Raw genomic sequence first — 23,598 nt, forward strand, 5'->3', positions numbered from 1 at the left:
CAGCAGCACACCGTCACAGCAGCACACCGTCACAGCAGCACACCGTCCACACCAGCACACCGTCCACAGCAGCACACCGCCCACAGCAGCACACCGTCACACCAGCACACCGTCACACCAGCACACCGTCACACCAGCACACTGTCACACCAGCACACCGCCCACAGCAGCACACCGTCCACAGCAGCACACTGTCACACCAGCACACACTTCCGTGCACTCTATTCTTCCGTTTCAGAGCATGCCACCTCATTTGATGTGACCTCCTCCATCTAGAATGATTTTTCCCTGGCTCCCAATCTACTTAGCCTGTATGCATCCACTGGGTGGGTGGGGGAGCACCCTCGTAGAAGCAGGGGGAGAGGGGAGGGGATAGGAGGGTTCTAGAGGGGAAACTGAGAAAGGTGATAACATTTGAAATATAAATACATAAAATATCCAATAAAAAAAAAGAGAGAAGTCACTAACTTGGTACCATTAGTACCAAGTACAATGGAATACTACTTGTACAGAAAACTCTTTCAAAACAATTTCTTTTATTAAAAAAAAAACAATTTCTTTTAAAATGTTTTAAATTAGTTCTTGGATAATTTCGCTCAACATGCTTTAATCTTAATTACCTGCTCCTACAGAGTCTCCCAGATCCCTCTTCTACTTCTCTACCCACCTAACCTTGTGTCTTTTTTTCCCTTTTTTTAATTGAAAACAATTTTATACTATTTATTCTGTATCCTTTTATTTATAACCCATCAAGTCCAAGGTGCGCTGCCCATATATTTTTGGATGTGTGTCTTCCATTTAAGCACAGCTGCTACTAGAAACTACAAACTGTTAAAGAAAAATGACTCTTTTCACAAGGGCTATCAATTGCCAATAGCTCCTCAGCCAGGGGTGGGACCTCACACTCACCTCCTGCTGGCTGTTGGGACTGTGTCTGCCTTGAGCTTGCACAGTCCACATGCATGCTGTCACAGCTGTGAGTTCAAATGTGCAGCTGCTCTGCTGTGTCCTCGCAGCTGTCTGACACTTCTGGTTCTTTTAAACAAGTCCTTGCATGTACTGATTACATGTCTCCCCCCCACCCCCCACTGTAAACCTTCTAAGGAGACCTTGTCACCTACCTATCCCCGGGACCTATTTAGTGCTTGGTACTCAGCACAAGGAATACTTGATATAACAATGAATGAATGACTGGTGTTCTCTGGAAAGGACAAATAAAATAAATTACATATAGAGTGATTCAGCTATTGCTCAAGAAAAGGAGATAAAGTACACAAAATATTCTCACGAGTGCATGATTTAGTTTCCCATTTGTTTATAAAAATTATTTTCAATTGTAATTTCTAAAACATTGCTTAATTTAGATATCAATGTCAAACTCATTTTAAATGTAACTAGAAGTACGAAATAGCTTATTTACCTAATATTCTTTTTCCCTTAATTTAAATGTTGGCATTGTTGAGCATACCCAGATGTTTATATCATTACAAATAACTTTTAACCATTTATGGCAACTCAGAAAATTTCATCTGGTATTTCTTATACGTTTCCTCTAAAACTACTGCTTCTGCCAAAAACATCCATAAAGAACTCTCTCAAAAGATTTGGGTAACAAAGCGTCTGGGAATGTATTTGGCTTATGTTCAACAGAACATTATATGTTTTCTTGTATAAATCACATCCTGGAAAATGGAATGTCTCTATTTAAAATAAAAACCCAACCATGCAGCATCATAAAGGTAGTTCCATGTGAAATATTTCAAGCTCATTTTGCCTCTGTAGCTTTAAAACATGTTTTTATGTTTCATATGTTAGAGTAAGTTTTATGGGGGCTCATTTTATACACACTTAATAGATTTTCTTTTTCAAAATATTCTAAGGAAAAATTTCCATTTTCAACCCATACAAGACATTTTAAAAAGTAGCCACTATTATTTAAACTTAGTCATAAAAGCCTTAATGTACAAGTACAGGGCTCGGGAGACAGACAAAGACCTTGGGTTCCATCCCTAACAGACACAGTTAAGACATAAACTATTTCCACTGTATAGAGGCATAAACTAGCAAGTAGAACAAAAGATGTTCCTAAGGCTAGAACTAAGTTTCTATTGCTTATGAAACGTATTTTTCTTCCCATATCACAAAATTCAGTGTTCTTTAGTACTAAGTACCAAATAAAAAACCATCTTATACCTTCCATTTCAATTTATCTAATCATTTTCAAATACACAGGAATTTATCTTAAGGGCAATGAAGAAAACCGAGAAAAGAGAGCACCACCTACATACATGGCAGCATATTTTAATGGCTTCAGTGTACTAGGTTTACATAGGTGATACTTTCTCATTAGTAACAAGTCTATAGGAATTCTTAATCCTGATCAACTCTATAAAAGATACTAACCTACTCTCTTCATAGACTGGTGCAATGACTTTAAAAAGTACAGGACAGCATGAGAAAGAAGTGAACTATGTCAATGTTGACAGGACCTGTCCAGAAGAAGAACAACAGTGACCCCTGTACCAGTCAACACTGCCTACTAAAACGCAGCTGCCATAGGATCTCTTGTGCGGCGGGAGGGAAGTTAGTTTATCTAGTTCTTATGGCTTAAATAGTTTTCACAATTGCTAAATGAAATCCTACTAGTGGCTTAACACTTTCCTTAAGTCTCTGTCTCTTAACAGTGTTCGAGAGGAACTAAATACGCCACTTAGGGCCACTGCTGTGCACAACTGTCTTAAATGACTATCTTCTGACATGCCATTTCCTTAGCTCCTTGAAAGGGGGCCTATTTAGTGTTCTACACAGCAACCAGAGGGAAGTGAGCAGCTGGTCTGTATTAGGTACTTACTGACCAGTAAAGCACCAGGTGTCTGTCTTCATGTTTCTCATACAGGGCCCATAAGTGCCCTTACCATGTCATAACCGTGGTTGCACGTACCTGACATTAACAAGCACATACTCTAAGAGGGACTGAGGTCATCTATGTTCTACTGCTTTAATACTGGGGTCATATATAACCACTCCTTCCTTATGTTTGGCTGCATTGAATCATATCTAGGTAGTAACGATATAATCAACCATTCTGAATAAAACACTTCTTAAAGTAAATTTCCTAATATTGTCTAGATGTTTAAAACAGTGTATCAACTAATCATTAGTCTACAGAGGCTTAGAAATAAAACAATACTTTGCCTTTATAATTCAAGTCTCTGTGTATTTTCTTGCAACAAGAATCAATTTGTCTTTTTCAAAATTGTTTCTCCTGGCAAAAACTTTTTCTGTCTGGCCAACTTTTGTGTTAAAAATAAAGTACAGTATTACAACATCAATCAACATGTAAAGTACTTAATGACTTATAAAAACATACAGGGATGTTTTTTGAAATAAGTAAGCCAATCAAGAATTTATTTATATTATCAAATCAAGAATACAGCATTGAGAAAATAAAATCACATTTGTGTTTAGAGATATAAAAGTGGCACTAAGCGCTGAGGTAATGTAAGAAAACACTGTTAGAAGTTATTAAAGGCAGGAATAACTTAAAGACACAACAGAACCAACTGTCGCGGTGTTCCTTTCCTGTCTGGGCCACACTGGCTCCCTGGGCCTTTTCAAACAGCAGTTGTACAAGCTGAAGTAAGCACAACTTTCTATAATACTAACCCTTAGAATGAGCTCAACGTTCCTATTTACTAATAATGAGTATTCACGATATTTTACACAAATAGGAACCCAGCCCACCTGCCCTACCAGACACAATGAAGAAAAACTGAGAAATCTCTACTCCTAGAAGTTTAAATGGGTGTTTGTGCAAATACCAAACACGACAGTAAGTCACAGACTCTTCTCTATGTGCCCATAGACTGCTGTGAGTGACTCAGGTAAATGTCTAAAGGGGACATGGTCTTTGACATCAGGGAATCCGGCACCAAGATGTCACACACAGACAAGTAATTTGGTACAGAACCCACCGTTTCCCCTCCACTGACCGCTCAGCCCCAAGAAAGCCTTGGCTAATGCTCTGGGTGCTCAGGGTTCCTTTGGCTCACCACGTCTTCCAACTAACACTGCAGTTGCACTGGCCTTCTAGCTAGCTAGATTATTTTCTCAATATATGCTTCCTCTTCTTAAAGAAGTCATTTCAACAGTGAGGGCACAGTAAAAAGGACACCACTATTATCTCCAAAGGAATCACAGAGAGCAAAAGACAAGTCAGGCACTTTACAGACGCTATTTTCTTAATAGGAATACAGTGATGCAGAAAGGTCAAAGCTTTGGTACGAGTAAAGAGATCTGCAAGGAAATCTCCGTTTCTATAATCTATAAAAGAGACTGCTGTTCTACATTAATGGCAAGTGAGTAAGGCAAAGACTAAACATTACAGCCTTTGTTAGGCACCTGCTCATAACAGATACTCGCTCTATTATTTCCTTGCTGTCTATGTCCAGGCCTGCTTGAGATTCAGCGTTTCCCATGCTAATCAATACTTACAAAATCAAAACTCAGAACAGGGTCTCAGAATGAAGTTATCCCAATGATGCCAACTCCTCTGCATTTATTACTATTTTCTTGTGTTCACTTTGGGGTCTCCTGGAAGATCTAGGCTAAGTTATTTAGATTGTACCTGTGGGCCAGCGGTTCTTGTGGGCTTATTTTCTGAGCGTCTACATCATTGTTCCTGTTTTAAGAGCATCTCTGTTGTCCCAGCTACTTCTATTTGTGTTTTCTGATCTCTATTTTGTGGTATATATTTCTTAACACATGGTATATATTTCTTAATTTCTTAACAGCAGTGTTATAGCAACAGAGATGCTATAGCAATGCATTCCTAGGCTCTTTACCACCTCCCCAATCACTTCAAATCATTACTAATTAAACAGAGCACCAGAAAAGCTTCAAGGCCCTGGCTATGCCTAAACAAGAATTAAATGTAATGATGCGATCACTGTCAGGCGTTAGGCCTGCCTTACCACTGAGGTGCAGTTACTGATCTGAGATGTCGGCTTTAGAGAACTGACAGAAATAGGGCTACTCTATAAGCACCAAACCCAAGGGTACTGAGTGCCTCGGGGTAAGGCCATGTACAGCCATAAATCTGGTTAAGTTACACTTAGCCATTCACTTCACAGAGAGTTACCCAGTACCTCACTTGAGAATGTGCCATCTCTAGCCTGTTGGCCATCAGCCACAGCATGAACTATCATCAAGAAGACAAAATCATAAAAATTAGATCAGTCAAATCAGCCCCCTTGATCAACAGAGTGACAGGCAACACAACAGTCACAGTTCACTATCCAGGAGAACTGACTGACAGTGAGGCTCTCTGAATGGCCCTCGTTCCATTAGATTCAGACTCAAATTGAAGCAAATGGAAGTCTAATAACCTTGCCTGACTCAGCTGTGCCAAGGTATGGCAAAAGAGCACACCCGAGTCAACAGAAGCACTGTTAGAGAGAACAAAGAAAAAAGACTTACTTTGCTTTTTAAGTTCTTCAATTTGTTCTTCTTTTAAATCTAACTGTTCTGTAAGTCTTGACGCTGAATCCAATGCAGCATTTGCTTCATCCAAATGTTCCTGGGAGAGGAAAGCTTATTAAAAACAGTATGCAAAGTGCCCTGCAAACCACTGGGCTGGGAGGAACTTCAGAATCAATCGATAGCCCAGCCAGTGGTGAAGAGCTGCTCTTCTGTGACCATGGGCAAGTTTGTGCGACCTACTGCCCTCATATTCCTTCACAATGCCCTTCTACAGAAACTACATAAAGATGCTACTAAACTAGGCCTGTCATACATGTATACTAACACCAAGTCTTGGGTCTCTGTGGAAAAACATTGAAACAGATGGCTATAAGCTATAATAGGCAGCTTTTGTGGAAATTTACCAGCCTGAGTAGTCATAGACCTTGTAAATAGGTAGCCTTGGCAGACAATATCAACTTAGATAAGGACAAGTGAATCATAGGCAGAGTTATAGTGACTTGTCCCCTGAACCTTCACCCAGCCGAAAGCTGGTTCTGAAGTTATCTGTACTCCCCCTGAACACCCACACTCCAGTGTCATCCCCTTCCCCACATCCTGCCTTTTTGTGTTTATAACCCCTGTGTGAATAAGTAAAAATTACGATTTAAAAAATAATAATAAAATAGATATTGCAAAAAGATGCTACTAAATGATAATATAACAATTTTATAAGTAACAGTAACAAGATAAAAAATTTAAAAGACATATAAAGTCAAAAAATTCAGTAGCAAATGTTTTTGTTCATTTAAATTTTTATAAGCTAACATGTAAGCAAATCCTAGCCACTTCTTAGATGAAGACCACCATCAACAAAAACGCACAGGAACTCTCAGCAGCACCAGGCACATGATCCACAAGAACAAGTACTGCCCTGACACTGGCATGGGTCTACTTTCTTATACGAAGACCTGACTTTATTCACGGCTTGCGTATGTCTACCTCACTGTCTCCATCAGTTTGTGGAGTACCTTGTACGGGAGATAGAAACCCTTTGTTCTCAGAGCAATGAAAATGAGGTCACGATTGGTTTACTGACTGCTAGCAGTTTAACCCCTTTGTAGGGACAACGGTTCTCCTTTACTCTTACAGTTTCTTGAGTTTAATGGGGATTAAAATCCTCCTAACTTCTAGACTGAACATATAGTCAAGAGTTTATTGTAAAATATTTTGTTCTCTGTATTTAAATTTGTAATATAGTATTTCTCAATAAATATACTTTTGATAATCCCTAGCCTACTAAATGCCAGAAGGACTGCCCAGGTCATCACACCATCAAAAACACTCTCATGGAGGAATCACCAGATTGATTTCCAGAGTGACTGTATCCCACCAACAATGGAGGAGTGTTCCTTTTTCTCCACATCCTTGCCAGCATGTGTTGTCACTTGAGTTTTTGGCCTTGACCATTCTGATGGAATCTCAGGGTAGTTTTGATTTGCATTTCCCTGATGACTAAGGATGTTGAACTTTTTTGAAGTGCATCTTGGCCATTCGAGATTCCTCTGTTGAGAATTCTGTTTAACTCTGTACCCTATTTTTTAATTGCATTATTTGTTTTTTTGGAGTCTAACTTCTTGAGTTCTTTATATATTTTGGGTATTAACCCTCTTTCGGATGTAGGGTTAATGAAGATCTTTTCCCAATCTGTAAGTTGCCGTTTTATCTTATAGACAGTGTCCTTTGCCGTACAGAAGCTTTTCACTTTCTTTTTTTTTTTTTTTTTTGAGCAAACTGTATTTATTAAGCTAAGATCAGGACAATCTATACAACACAGTGACATTAACTATAACGTGGCTGTAGAGAATGCTGATCTCAGTAAGGCCTCAATAAGAAATAAACCCACACATCTCTAAGATATGTACACCTCATCAAAGAAGAATGGCATATATGCTTAATAGTACAGAATAGAAAGAAAGATAGCTTAAATTGCTATAAAGTACCTATGTGTACAATATTTCAAATACTTCCATTATAAATATTTATATGTTTTAAAGGGGGCATTCCTAGACTCATTATGGTATTGTCTAATTGCAACAGGGAAAGGCCAAGGGACTAAGGTTGAGGGAGTGGTAACTGCCCCTGTGATAACGTCTTTGGCGCCCTGCCTTTCCCTCTGCAGTCTGCATCAGCTTGGTCCTGTGTCTGGGTACTGGAACATTCAAAAAGACTATTAAATGCCCTTTTTACTTTGTGTCTCTGACTTTGTGCTCTCCTCTATGCAGTGTACATTTGAATATTGTCTTTCAGAACACAATTATAAAGGGTTCTTTGATGTGTTTTTCATATTTAATGTCTTCCTCATTTTATTTTGATTTTTTACCTATATGACAAAATCTTATTTCCTTGCTAACTTTGCCACTTTTATTTTAGGGTCAAGAATGATAACTCATTTTTAGAGTTATGTACCAATCTGTGTTAATTTATTAGGAGCAAATGTAAATAATACATACTTTTAGGAAATGGTAGCCTTGAAAATCATATTGTGAACACAGATGAGAGCAAATGGACAAACCTGCTTTCAATAGCCTGGAATTTGTACTGAGGTTTAAAGCTGTACGAGAAGTAATGTCTTAAATGTCCTTGTTTTCTATAAATGCATATAATGTTAAGTTCAATATTCCCAGGCATGAGGCATTTATTTTTATTCACGTAATAAAGTTGAATGCAAATACCATGTTTTTATATTTATAAAAAAGCTTTTCATTTTCATGAGGTCCTATTTGTGAATTGTTGATCTTAGAGCCTGAGCCATTGGTGTTCTGTTCAGGAAAATTTCTCCTGTGCCAATGTGCTATTTCCTACTTTCTCTTCTATAGATTCACTGTATCTTGTTTTATGTGGAGGTCCTTGATCCACTTGGACTTGAGCTTTGTATAAGGTAATAGATATGAATTAATTTGCATTCTTTTACAAGCAGAACACCAATAGGACCAGCACCATTTGTTGAAGATGCTTTCTTTTTCCTTTCCACTGTATGGTTTTGGCTTCTTTGTCAAAGATCAAGTGACCATAGCTGTGTGGGTTCATTTCTGGGTCTTCAATTCTATTCTATTGATCTTCCTACCTGTCTCTGTACCAATACCATACAGTTTTAATCACTATTGCTCTGCAGTACATTGAGAGGTCAGGGATGGTTATTCCCCCAGGAGTTCTTTTATTGTTGAGAACTGTTTTTGCTATCCTGGGTTTTTTGTTTTTCTATATGAAGTTGAGAATTGTTGTCTTCATGTCTGTGAAGAATTGTGTTAAAATTTTGATGGGGATTGCATTGAATCTGTAGATTGTTTTTGTTAAGATGGGCGTTTTCACTGTGTTAATCCTACCGATCCATGAGCATGGGAGATCTTTCTATCTTCTGAGGTCTTCTTCAATTTCTTTCTTAAGGGACTTGAAGTTCTTGTCATACAGACCTTTCACTTGCTTGGTTAGAGTTACATCAAGATAATTCTACCTGAAGACCCAGATATACCACTTCTGGGCATACACATGCTACATTATGTTCATAGCAGCCTTATTCATAATAGAAGCTGGAAACAACCGAAATATTCCTTAAACAAAGAATGGATACAGAAAATGTAGTTTATTTACACAAGAGAATACTTACTATACAGCTATAAAAAATGAAGACATCATGAATTTTGCAGGCAAATGGATGGAAATAGAAAATATCGTCCTGAATGAGGTAACCCAGACCCAAAAGGACATACAATAGTATGTATTCACTGATAAGTGTATATTAGCCAGAAAGTACAGAATACCCAGGATATAACCCACAGACCGTAAGAAGTTTAACGAGAAAGAAGGTCCAAGTGAGGATGCTTCAATCCTACTTAGAAATAGGAACAAAATAATCAAGGGAGGCAGACAGAGTAAGGCATGTGTGTGGGAGAGGGAGAGGAAAGGGGGACAGGCTCAGGATAGACAGGAGAGAAGTCCAGAGTAGTCAGGAGAATGAATGGAAATATGCAGCTGCAAGGGGGTGGCAGGTAGGAGGAACCTCTAGAAAGTCCCAGAGAACTGGAATGTCAGAGGCTCCCAGAACTCAATGGGGATCATCTTAGCCAAAATGCCCAATAGTGGGGAAATGGAACCTGAAGAGTCCACCTTCAATAGCTAGACAGGGACCCTAGTGGAGAGATGGTGTCACTAATCTACCTTCAAAATTTTTGGCCCAGAATTGTTCCTGACTAAAAGAAATACAGGTATAAAAATGGAGTAGAGATTGAAGGAAAGGCCTTCTAGTAATTGGCCCAACTTGGGATTTATCCCATGGGCAGGCACCAAACCATGACACTATTACTGATGCCATGTTGTGCTTGCAGCCAGGACCCTAGTGTGGCTATCCTCTGATAAACTCTCCCAGCAGCTGACCGAGACAGATGTAGATACTTGTAGTCAACCATTGAACTGAGGTCTGGAACTCCTATAAACGAGTTAGGGGAAGGACTGAAGGAGCTGAAGGGGATGGTAACTCCATAGGAAGACCAACAGTGTCAACTAACCCCGACTCCAGGGAGCTCCCAGAGACTAAGCCACCAACCAAAGAGCTTACATGGACTGGCCCGTGACTCCCCAGCACATATTTAACAGAGAACTGCCTCCTCTGGTCTCAGTGGGAGAGCATGCACCCAGTCCTGTAGAGACTTGATACCCCAGGGAAGAGGGTGGGGGAGTAAGCTGAGGGTGGGTGGGTTGTGGGGGGAGTACTCTCTCAGAGGAAAAGGGGAGGAAAGTTGGTGTTTGGAATATAAATAAATAGAACAATGAAAAAAACCACACTTTCATATCCAGATGTGGTGGCACAGGCCTGTATTACTAGGACTCTAGAGGCCAGCATGAGCACAGCAAGACCCTGCCTTAAAACAAAACAAAAACTACCCTGAGAAGCCAAGATCACTACCAGATAAGGAGTCTTGTTTTGCTATAACTGCAATTTATTTCTTTTGTCTGCATGGATAGTTTGCCAGTGTCATTTACTTTTATTTTATTTTTGTGTTTACTTTGAGACAGAGTCTAATTATGTAGCCTTGCTTGACTTGAAAAGCCCTATGTTCACCAACCTGGCCTTGAACTTATAGAGAGAGATTTGTCTACTTCCATATTCTGAGTCCTGCAATTAAATCTCTGCCCAGCTAATATCATTTTTAGAATTCGTGATTCCTGATCAAGAGGAATAAGCAGATGTACAGCACCTAGCCCAATAATCTGAAGTCCCAAAACCTTTTCCCAGGGGCTAGTTCACCACAGGACTATGGGAGTGTAGCTCAGGGAAAATGCCAATGGGGTTATTGTAACCATGAAATGTTGATCTGGTAAGCAAACCTCAGCCACTTCTTTTTTTTATGATTTATTTATTTATTATTTATTATTTATTATTTATTTTATGTATGTGAGTACACTGTTGCTATCTTCAGAACGGAGCATGGGATCCCATTACGGATAGTTGTGAGCCACCAAGTGGTTGCTGGGAATTGAACTCAGGACTTATAGAAGAGCAGTGAGTGCTCTTAACCACTGAGCCATCCCTCCAGCACCAGTCATGTCAACAAGAATGCATGGGCACCCTCAACAGCATCAGACACATGATCCACAAGAACAAATTCCACCCTGATGTGGGCATGCTGGCCATCTGCTGAGCCAACACCACCCTGAGAAGCGAAAAGCTGTGGTGGTGAAGAGGAAGCAGACTCTCTCCTGAGCTCTACACCCCAGGAGCAATAGACTCATTCCACTGACTTTACCAAACACCACTGCCAAGAAAAGAAAAGGAGAAAAAAGAGAAGAAAACAGAAAAAAAAGAAAAGAGAAAAGAAAAGGAGAGAAAAGAAAAAAGAAAGGAAAAGAAATGAAATTAAATCATCTCATTTTAAATTCTCAAGTATCTTCTGGACTCTACTTCAGGACTCCCCCTTTGTCCCATTGATCTAGAACATGTTGTACTGGCACTATTCTGATATAATCCTTCCTTACTGCTTTTCTTTGTTCTAATTTTCTTGGTTATCCTGAAGAACTTACTCATGTAAATTCCAGACCACGTTTTTGATTTGACCTTGGGTAGGTTATAGTCCCTAGTCATCAAGTACCGACCTCACTGCATTCTACAAGTGTGCTTCAAGCCCTCAAGGAAAACTCATGCTCCTGAGTAATCTGGCAGGTGCTGGCTGGACCCATCGAAAATTCTTAAAAGCAGAGATTGGGTGTCCCCCAAAATGACAATTCCTTTGATGGACAGCAGCTTCTTCCAGTACTCACAGAGCTCCCTCCTGCTGTGACCGCCCTAACTGCCTGAGGACAAAAGCTATGTCCAGTGCCTGTGAGTTCCAGCTGAGCCTTTGATGTGGTCTTCCCATCTTGACTGCCAGCACTCCAAACTTCAGACTTGCTTAACCAGCTCTTACAATCACGAAGCAACTCCCTGTAATCAATTACATGTGTGCCCACACAGTATACATATAAATTATGTGCATGCACACACTCCTTACTGATTCTGCTGTCTAAGGGTTGAACTCTTAAGAGGTCTGGAACAAAAAGACTTTAAATAGCAATATGATTATTCCAAATCTATACATCTAAATTTGGTATAAAGAAACTTTAAGTAATTTTTTAAAGATCTAAACAAAAAACAAACAAAAAAAGCAAACCACAGCTTTACAGTGTTTATATGTATGACATGGGTCTTTTGGTCTGTGGGGTTTGCAGTGCTGGAAACAGAATCCAGGGTGTCACCTGTGCTGTGCCAGCACTCCACCACTGGGCTACAGCCCCGCCCTCATAAGAGGACAATAGAGAAAAAAGGCTCTTTGCACACTAGCATTTACATTTTGTTACACTGCCATTTATTTGGATTTTACTTTACTTGTTTACCTTTTATTTTTACTAATTTCCTCTTAAGTTTCTTCTGGCTTATTTTATTCTTTCAAAAAATGAACAATTACATTTTAAATTAAAAATAAAACTAGTTTTGTGAAAGATCTGGACTTTCACTTTAAGAGACCAATGGACACAGTTAAAAGTGTTGAATAAAAATTTATCTTTTGGCTGGTTGTAATGGTGTATACCTTTAATCCCAGAACTTGGGAGGCAGAGGCAGGAGGAATTCTATGAGTTCCAGGCTAGCCCAGTCTACACAACAAGCTCCAAGATAACAAAGACTACATAGAAAGGCCCTGTATCAAAAATAAAAACAAAACAAAAATATATCTTTCAAGATACTTTGATAAAGGAAACTTTTAAATAAACTTTGATAAAGGAAAGCAAGAGCTGAAAACAGGGCCTGACTGGGAAGAATGCCACTGCTGCTGGAGTGGGCCTTATAAGAAAGGACAAGTCCAGGCCCCTCCTGGCTGTGTCTTTCTGGTCCTACAAGGAGAAGATATAACAAGAAGGCCCTTGTCAAATACAAGTCCCTCAATATCAGAGTTCTCAGTCCCTAGAAACATATGCCAACAAAATCATTTTCTTTATAGATTACCCTGGCTGTAGTCAAAATGTACAAAATAAATAATATACCTTCCCAGCCACCAGTGTGGTAAAACTTCCAAGTCTGATGATGTAACATGTTGACAACGATACAGAACAAGAATCGTTAATACATTAATAGTCAGAGTAAATTAATATGATCATGTTTAGAAAACTATCCTCATGAATTCCAGGACTGCCAAGGCTATTGCACAAAACAAACAACAAGCAAGAATGGAAGGAAGGAGGGAAAGAAGGAAGAAAGGAAGAAAGGAAGGGAGGGAGGGAGGGAGGGAAGGAGGAACAGAGGGAGGGAAGAAGGAAGGAAAACTATCCTCTGATAAAGCTTAGGCTGCCATATTCACTCTATAATTTAGCAATTCTAATCAAAGCCTTGCTGATAGAAATGTGTGTACCATGAGGGAAAGAAGGAAGTACATAACAAGCACACTGCATGCACAGAATACAAAACTCCGTCTCAGTAAACGGGAAAAAAGTAGAATCCAGTTTCTATAGAAACAACCAGAAGGCAGACTCTGGAAGACAGCATTCCAATACACTGGGCTAGAGAGAATGTGGGCATTTGCTCAACTGCCATCCTTCTGTCATGTGCATATTTTACATATAGTCATATACACATTAAAATTTTTACAGCCACTTAATATTTAATAAAAAATTTTTAAACAGTAGAAATGTTTCCTTCCTTAGAGTATTCCCAATCCTAAATAGAATACCCATCACTAACTCCAGATAAAGGTATTTTATTACTTTCTACCTATGACTGAGAAAAATGTCTCCAAAATCCAAAGCAAGTCATTTTGGCATCATATCTTGGCAGAGAGGTTGATTTCACTCATACTTTATATGTGACATTATATATAAAATAGAAAATAGAGGATAAACATTTCAAGAGGCTATATAATGAAAGACTGAGTCCAGTGACTCACTCTGCATCCCAGCATCTGCAGGGCTACGGCAAGAACTGACTGCTGAGAGCTCAAGTGCAGCCTGCGCTACACAGTGAGCCCCTGACTCAATAAAAAAAAACACACCAAGCACAGCAAACTCCCTCAAATCACATTCAGTAACAAGAGAGAACCACAAGAAAAGATCAAATGAGATAATATGTAAAGCCCTGAATAAGGATGAAATACAGTATACAAACATTCTGTTCAAAAGAGAAACATTCAACTTAATTCTGTAGATGAATTTGTTTTCATTTAGCAGAGTCCCTAAGACACTAAAGTGTGCTAAAGTATTTAAAGTGACTTTCAGCTCACATTCACTGGGGCTGCTCTGAATGTTAAGTCAGCTGAGAGACTCTTAGCCTACAGTAGAGGGCTAGATACACTCACTCAAACATTAAATAGTAGATGATTGGTTTATGAGACGACTTCGAAGTCACAGATCTAAAAAGAAAGTTGTTTTGCCTACCTGCAGCGATAACACTTTTCCTTCCAGACTCTCTGCCTTTTTCTTCCATTCAGCTAAGAGCTGGTTTTGCTTTTCTAGTTCAGCAGAATACATAGCTTTTTCCTCTAAGGACAAAGGAAAAGTTATAGTACATCAATCATTTGGACTTTTAATAACTAAAAAAAAAAGTCACCTCAGAGCAGTCTAACTGTCCTAGTGAACACGTCTCTCTCTGCCTTGCAGGCTCGTCTCTCCTGGCTAACACCCACTCTGCTCCTCTTACTAACTCTCTCTACAGCCACCACACCACACTCCTTTGATCTCACCCTCAGCCTAGCAATTACATTAAAAAACACGGTTGGGTTTGTTTTTTTGTTTTTGTTTTTGTTTTGTCCCACTATGTACCCCTGCCTGGATCTGTGTAACTCAAAAGTCACCTGCCTTTGTCTCCTGAGTGCTAGGATTAAAGGTGTAGACTACCACATCTGGCAAGATGTAAGGAATAGTATATTTAAAGATTTCAATTAAAAGTGTAGCCCTAAAGGATCACATAAGTACAAATTAAAGTTTTATTATGTACAAAAATATCCTCTACTGTATCCTCCCCATCAAACTAGCAGTTAGCCTAATTAACAGTTAACTAGATGTACTGGATCAACAAACTGATGGGTCAGTGAACTAAAGCAGTAAACCAGAGATGATACTTAGTTCTTAGCATAAAAACATTCTAGTCTCCATTAGTCTGTCTCTAAAATAGTATTTTCTACTTGTAGCTACCTCAAATACAAATGAACAGTTAAGAACAAGCTGACATATCAAAGGACAGTAATTATGATGATTAATACTTAAAGGGGCTACTTTTCAATTCAAAAATCTAACAAGCCTTTCTATATGTGTGTCATCTCTTCTTTGTATGCTCTTCTTTTAAATTTTTTTCTTTCATTTTTGTTTTTTGAGATTTTTAAGACAGGGTCTCTCTATGTAGCCCTGGCTGTCCTAAACTCTCTATGTAGACTAGGCTTGTTTAGAACTCACAGAAACCTGTCTGGCTGTTACCCTAGTGTGGGTACTAAAGTTGTGTGGCACCACACCAGGCCACTTAATAAATGTTTATTTATTTACTTCCTGTGTATGTCTGCACACATTCAGACCACTGTGCATGTGGAGGTCAGAGAAGAACTTGTAAGAATGGCTTCTCTCCTTCCGCTACAAAGTCCTGGGGAATCAAACTCAGGTCTTCAAGCTTAGCAGCAAGCACCTACTCCCTGAGCCATCTCAACAGCCCTGTGCATCCTCCTGTGCCACTTGAGTCTCCTCCTACATTGGGTTTCTTTTCTAACTCCTAAACTTCATTGCAATTAGTGATAAGATACTAAAACTTTAAAAATTATGATAGATGTAATCATAAAAGAAGAATGAATTAACTTGGTGGTTAACTGACTTAACTTTCCTCTTAATAAGTCAATAACCATTTATGGATTTCCTACGCCTAACTTCATATTCAAATAAGGCCAAACTACCATAACTACAATGTTTCTTTACTAAGACAACAAGCATGCAAGTAGCTCACCTTGTTGGAAGTGTTCGAGAACCATCTGCAGGTTGGCTAGTGACATAGCATACTGCTTTACTTGCTCCTGAGAGACGGAGAGCTGCAGCGCCGTCTCATCTCTCTGCTTGGAGACCATGTTCAGCTGCTCTTGCAAAGACTCTACTTGCACACTGGCTTGGTGACTTCAAACAAACAAAGAAAGGCAAACTGCTTCATCTATTTAAATAATTTAACAATAAATATAACAACAAAATATAAAATATAATATAAAATGTTTTCCTTACATCTTAATGCATTAAATTCTGGTTAGACTGCAAGGTATTTTAGTGCAAATGTAGCAAGACAAACACTTCTGTGAATTTTTAAAACTGGGGTGGAACCTCACATCTGCTGCATATTCACTATCAAGCGCACAGTTTGGAGACATTACGGCCATTTACACTGCTATATAAGTACCGCCGCCACCACCACCCAGCATTCAGCCCTCTATCCATCCATCCATCCCCAGAGCTCTGTCTAGTTTCAGAAACTGAAATTCCACTTCTCCAGTTTGATCTTCCTCCCTACATTGAGTATGCTAAATCAAGTTAATTCACAAAAAAAAAAACTTGCAAGAGTCACTCTGATCTGTTTCTGTCAATCATCCTGTGAATTTGACTCTCAACAGACAATTTTTAATCCTTTTAAAGATTAAAAATTAGGCTAAATAAGAAATTACAGCAAAAAAAAATTGTAAGTAGCTTGCAACTTTCAAGTTTCTAGGCTTAAATTACACAGTATAATTGATCATAGATTCAAATCTGTAGGGACTTTCACATCATTTTGTCAGCTTCAGTTCTAATAAGCAATGGCGTCTAATGACACCTTTTCACACCTCACACATGCAGTCATGGTGAACCTGTAACTTCCCAAAGACCATCCGCTGACAAGTTGTTCTGATTGTTTATCGTTTTCTTTTAACTTTCTTCTGTCTACATGACAAACAGAAGCCCTGTCACTTCTCCAAATACAAACCCAGAGGTCCCTAAGAGACTTACTTATACAGCAACTGCATTTGTTGCTTTTCTCATTACTATGACCAAATACATGACAAGAAGCAACTTAAGAGAGCTTATTTGGCTCACAGTTTGAGGATACAGTCCGACATAGCAGATAAGTCATGGAGGCAAGAGTCTGTGTAGGCTGCTGGGCAGACGCATCCACAGTCAAGAAGCAGACAGCAATAATGATTATGTTTAGCTTGCTTCTCCCTTTTTACTCGGCCCAGAACCCCAGACCACAGAAACATGCTGTCCACAGAAGATATGTCTTCCCACCTCAATAACTCTCTCTGCATAATTTCCCTGGCATGCCCACAGGCCTGATACCTACCTAGAAGATAATCAATCCTGTCAGGCTGGCAACACTACTCATCACAGCACCTATTCTGACTTATATCTTTTTAAAAATTAATTGATTTATTTATTTGTCTTTGTTACTTTTGAGGTATGGTCTCATTATGTAGTCTTTGGATGGGCTCTAGCTCACTAAGTAGACCAGGCTGGCCTCAAACTCTACATGCCTGGAAAGTACTGGGATTAAAGGCATGCACTACCATACCTGACCTGGCTTTTATCGTATCTTTGGAGTATGTCTTTGCTGAATGAGAATTATTTTAGAATACCACAATGGTCTTTATGAATATTTAATAGCCCATTAAACCCTTACTCAAGAGTACGCCAATTAAAAGCAACTCTCACTTGGAAGATATTTTACCCACCAGCACCCTCTTGTGGGAAGAGAGATAAACTTAAACTAACACCTAAACGGTCCCCAAATGTCCCTGGATTTTCATTCAACTTGAAATGGTTAGCAATTCAAAGCACGATTGCAAGGATAAATGAGTTTTTAAATACTTACAAAGCCATAATGTGACTTATAGACTGGATTTCCTCATGTGACAAAAATTTACTGTCTATTAATCTATGTTTAATCTATATTGTGGGAAGGATAGAAGTTCAACAGAATCATTTCTAGACACAAGAGAACTTGTGTGCTTTGTTTTGTTTTGTTGATAGGACAGGTTAAGACATGCGACTATTGCCTATCGATTAAATGTAAATACAAGGACCATCAAAGACTCAAAGCATTGTACAGGATCAGAAAAAAAGACATTCCAGCAGGGTTTGGTTTTAGACAAAGGGCTAGCGTACTAAATAATGCTCTATGAAGAAGACAGAATTGGAAAAATAGGTGAAAGTCATAGAAAATCTCTTAAGAGAGACAGGTCCATCCTTTGGTCAGAACATGAGGAAAAAAAAAGGGAAAAAAGAAACAGGAAAATAATATTTGGGGAACTGAGTGATACAGACTGGTCAGATAAGACCAGATCTCTACTTGAAGATGCTTTTTTTTGTTTTTGTTTTTGTTTTTGTTTTTGTTTTTCGAGACAGGGTTTCTCTGTATAGCCCTGGCTGTCCTGGAACTCACTCCGTAGACCAGGCTGGCCTCGAACTCAGAAATCTGCCTGCCTCTGCCTCCCAAGTGCTGGGATTAAAGGCATGCGCCACCACTGCCCAGCGAAGATGCTTATCTTGAAAGTTTACACTGAATGGCAAATAAAATGGATAGAGACTAAAGGTATTAGAAAAAATAATAGGCATGTGTCCTTGTTATATGTTGGAGCATCTTCTGGGCATATGCCCAGGAGTAGTATAGCTGGATCCTCAGGTAATTCTATGTCCAATTTTCTGAGGGACCACCAGACTGATTTCCAGAGTGGTTACACCATCTTGCAATCCCACCAACAATGGAAGAATGTTCCTCTTTCTCCACATCCTCACCAGCATCTACTATCACCTGAGTTTTTGATCTTAGCCATTCTGACTGGTGTGAGGTGAAATCTCAGTGTCATTTTGATTTGCATTTCTCTGATGACTAAAGATGTTGAACATTTCTTTAGGTGCTTCTTGGCCATTTGATATTCCTCAGTTGAAAATTCTTTTTCGAGCTCTATACCTCATCTTTTTTTAATAGGATTTTTTGATTGTCTGGAGTCTAATTTCTTGAGTTCTTCGTGTATTTTGGATATTAGCCCTCTATTGAATGTAGGATTGGTAAAGATCTTTTCCTAATTTGTTGGTTGCCACTTTGTCCTATTGACTGTATCTTTTGCCTTACAGAAGCTTTGCAATTTTATGAGGTCCCAGTTGCCAATTCTTGATCTTAGAGCATAAGCCATTGATTGGTGTTCTGCTCAGGAACTTTTCCTCTGTGCCCATGTGTTCGAGGCTCTTCTCCACTTTCTCTTCTATTAGTTTCAGTGTATCTGGTTTTATGTGGAGGTCCTTGATCCACTTGGTCTTGTACAAAGAGTTAAGAATGGATTGATTTGCATTCTTCCAAATGCTGACCTCCATTTGAACCAGCACCATTTGTTGAAAATGCTGTCTTTTTCCCACTGGATGGTTTTAGCTCCTTTGTCAAAGATCAAGTAACCATAGGTGTGTGGGTTCATTTCTGGGTCTTCAATTCTATTCCATTGATCTTCCTGCCTGCCTCTGTACCAATATCATGCAGTTTTTATCACTACTGCTCTGTAGTACAGCTTGAGGTCAGGAATAGTGACTCCCTCAAAAGTTCTTTTATTATTATTTTATAGTTTTTGCTAACCTGTTTTTTTGTTATTCCAAATGAAGTTCCAAATTACTCTTTCTAACTCTGTGAAGAATTGAGTTGGAATTTTGATGGGATTGCATTGAATCTATAGATGACTTTTAGCAAGATGGCCATTTTTATTATATTAATCCCACCAATCCATGAGCATGGGAGATCTTTCCATTTTCTGAGACCTTCTTTGATTTCTTCCTTCAGAGATTTGAAGTTCTTGTCATACAGATCTTTCACTTGCTTTGTTAGAGTCACACCAAGGTATTTTATATTATTTGTGACTATTGTGAAGGGTGTCGTTTCCCTAATTTCTTTCTCAGCCTGTTTATCCTTTGAGTAGAGGAAGGCTACTGACTTGTTTGAGTTAATTTTATATCCAGCCACTTTGCTGAAATTGTTTGTTAGATTTATGAGTTCTTTGGTGGAATTTTTGGGGTCACTTAAGTATACTATCATATCATCTGCAAATAGTGATATTTTGACTTCTTCCTTTCCTATTTGTATCCGTTTGACCTTCTTTGTTGTTTAATTGCTCTGGCTAGGGCTTCAAGTACTATATTGAATAGGTAGGGAGAGAGTGGACAGCCTTGTCTAGTCTCCGATTTTACTGGGGTTGCTTCTCTCCATTTAGTTTGATGTTGGCTACTGGTTTGCTGTATATTGCTTTTACTATGTTTAGCTATGGACCTTAAATTTCTGATCTTTCTAAGACTTTTACCATGAAGGGGTGTTGAATTTTGTCAAATGCTTTCTCAGCATCTAGTGAGATGATCATCTGGCTTTTTTATTTGAGTTTGTTTATATAGTGGATTATGTTGATGGATTTCCATATATTGAACCATCCCTGAATTAATTAATTAATTAATATTTATTTTTTATTTTTTATTTTTTGGTTTTTCAAGATAGGGTTTCTCTGTGTAGCCCTGGCTGTCCTGGAACTCACTCTGTAGACCAGGCTGGCCTCGAACTCAGACATCTGCCTGCCTCTGCCTCCCAAGTGCTGGGATTAAAGGCGTGCACCACCACTGCCCGGCTCATGCCTGAATTTAAAGAATGGTGGTCTGCTGAGCGTTGATGCAGCAGATGCTACTGATAAAATTACCCATGGCCTGAGGCCAGTATTTCCATTTGGTCAAGCTTCAAGAATGGCATATATAGCTTGATCATGTTTTCCCTTTTTGTCCTGGGAATATTTTTATTCCTGCCCATGATATTAAAGCTTGTCTTTAACAACATCAACATGTTGGCAGCCAAAGTACATCACTTGAAACTGAAAGTGGACCCCCAGACAGAGTTATTAATTTAACAGGCTGGCAAGCCAAGGATGGGTAAGATTCTGCACAGAACCTTACCAACCTAAGACAGAACTGCATTGCTTTGGATAATGCATATTCCATGATGGGTAAGGAAGGCATTCTTGTCAGAATGACCTAAGACAGGCTCATTGTTCTTTATGAAATAAAAAAGGGGGAGAGGCAGAGAGCTTTTGGGGCTGCTCGGCAAGAATCTAATATGGGCCAAGGACAAGAAGTGGGCTTCAGGCAGGAATCTGACATTAGGCTAGAACAAAGAAGTAATTTCAGGAAGGAATTTAAATCTTAGGCTAGGACAGAGAAGTAAGCTCAGATATTTTGGTCATCTTGATAAGCCCTTAGAAATATTGATCACGGGAGTGTTCATGGAATTTTGTTTATTGCCTTGCTTGTTCTTTGATTATCTGTGTTTATTGTCTTGCTTGTTCTATTGTATTGCTAGTTCCTCAACCTAGAACTGACCTTAATACTTGCATGTAATTAAAATGGTATAAAAACAAAAAAGAGGAAGGGGGATGGGATAGGGAGTTTCTTGGGGGGAGTAAAATGGGGAAAAGGGATGACATCTAAAATGTAAATAAATACAATATCCAATTTAAAAAAAAAGAAAGAAAGAAAGAAAAAATAACAGGCCTGAAAGCTGAAAAATAGGATTTTAGTAACTTTTGTTACAGCCAGAGGTTATTCTGGCATTTCTACTTATGTACAAATGACCACTCTAATTTCTAACTTCCATATTAAACAAGTTTTTCCATCTAAATCAGAAAGCACAATAATCGATCATGTATATAGGGAGGGACTTACTTTTAGTGCTCGCTCTACTTATATGCTCTTTGAAGACAGAACTATCTACTGTCTCCTCATATCACTCCCAGCACTGAACACAGTAAAAGAGGGGAAATGTAACTACACTTGGAAATATAAATGAACACAATTTTCTAAAAGTTGACTTAACAACACATTCTCCAAAGATTTAAAATGCTCTTGACCTACAAGTTCCATTTCTCAATATTTACACTTAGGAAATATTCTAACTTCAACACAAAAAGTGTATTTTCAGGTTTCACAACATTGTTCTTAGTAATACTCAAAAGTAAAACACTCCAGGGCTAGAGAGATGGCTCAGTGATTAAGAAGACCTGAGTGTGACTGCCAGTAGCCACATCAGGCAGCTCACAACTAAGTCCAGCTCCAGGGGAACCAATGTGCTGCATGCACATGACACATATAGGCTACAAACAGCAATGTCCAGTAATAAATGAGTAAGTAGATTAATGCTGTGCTATGATGTCACAAACTATTGTTGAAGAAATATATGACTCACTGTAAAATGACACACTACGTAGCAGTAAAAAAGGTCACAAAACAGTAGTAATAAAATGATCTCATTTTTGCTCTTAAAGAGACAGAATATATACATACAAATAAAAAGGCATAAACTAGTACAAAGAATCTTGGATGAATGGAGCTCTGCTTTAGGTCTTTTTCGCTTCTGTGATTTTTCTAAAATGTAATATTCTTGTAGGGTGCAGCATGGTATGACAGTAATCCTAGCATTTGGGAAGCAGAGGCAAGAGAGCTCAAGTTTGAAACAAGTGTGAGTTAGTGAGACCCTGTCACAAAAACAAAACCAAGCACTAAATATCAAATCTTTACGCTGAGGAAAAAGAAAAATGTAAATACTTAAGAAGGGAGTCATGGAAAGCTTCTAATAAGCCACAGTGTGGCTCCTCCAGCTGATCTATGGCTCTGACCTACCGCTGCCTACACACTTTCATGTCCAACATTCATATGCCATCAGCTTTGCCTGCTGAAAAGTAAGACCTTAGGAATTAAATAACCTCTTGGGGAACTGGACAGAGCCAATACAACCTGCCAGTATTTTCAGGACCATTCCCCTAAAATGGCAAATGACAGTATCTAAGATGGGTAAAGTGGCAGGAAGTTTGAGTGCTAGATCCTCATGAGACCCACACTGTGTGCCGGGAGCAAGTTTTTACACCACTTCACCCTAAGACTTTTCATCAGTAAAATGGAGACGATGACTTTTGTGAAAAATGAACTAATAGAAGAAAAATGTTTACTGAGCATGAGGCTCAACAAATGACCAGTTAAAGTTCACAGCAAAAAGAAAAACTCACCTTGCATTTTCCATTGCATTAGAGGATGAAACTAGCTTTTCCTCCAACACTGAGACCTTCTTCCTCAGTTTAGCCTCTCTATCTTCTGCAGCCAAAGCTTCCCGGGTATGAGAGTCTTCTGACTCTAAGAGGTGGTCGCGCAATCTCTGTAGCTCCTGGTTTAACCGGGCTTCTTTATCCCTTAAGCGTTGAACCTAGGGAGAGGAGCTTTCTTTACTTTCCTTCTATGGAATGCAAATCCCCACAAAACATCAATTTTTTCCATATTATGTAAATGTATTAGTATATTGCACCTATATTATTGTAATTGTTAATTATAGCTCTTATTTTAAATATAATTATTTTTTATCATAATATATTTTAATTATATGAATATAGCATGTTTTACTTAATTATAACAAGCATAATTATTAACATAAATTACATTATGTATTATATAATAATGTATTAATATACTAATGCCACACACTGCAAAGTACATTTATACAGGGAAAACTTCTCCCCAAATTATATAAAGATTCCTATGAAGCTTTACTTTTGCAAGGTCTCA

General features: G+C 38.7%; 1 protein-coding gene across 3 annotated transcripts in view; it reads right to left on the reverse strand.

The window, feature by feature from the left end:
- Window positions 1-23,598, reverse strand: part of Trip11 (thyroid hormone receptor interactor 11) — a 75,210-nt gene that overhangs the window by 17,525 nt on the left and 34,087 nt on the right. For all 3 annotated transcript variants that reach the window (XM_028777263.1, XM_028777264.1, XM_028777262.1), the window contains exons 13-16: window positions 23,049-23,242; window positions 15,965-16,128; window positions 14,416-14,519; window positions 5,479-5,578 (exon numbers count right to left, since the gene is read on the reverse strand). In XM_028777263.1, coding sequence (XP_028633096.1) covers window positions 5,479-5,578; window positions 14,416-14,519; window positions 15,965-16,128; window positions 23,049-23,242 — 562 coding nt within the window. The remainder of the gene's footprint in view (window positions 1-5,478; window positions 5,579-14,415; window positions 14,520-15,964; window positions 16,129-23,048; window positions 23,243-23,598) is intronic.

Source organism: Grammomys surdaster, unplaced genomic scaffold, assembly GCF_004785775.1.
Source record: "Grammomys surdaster isolate TR1022 unplaced genomic scaffold, NIH_TR_1.0 279, whole genome shotgun sequence".
NCBI lineage: Eukaryota > Metazoa > Chordata > Mammalia > Rodentia > Muridae > Grammomys > Grammomys surdaster.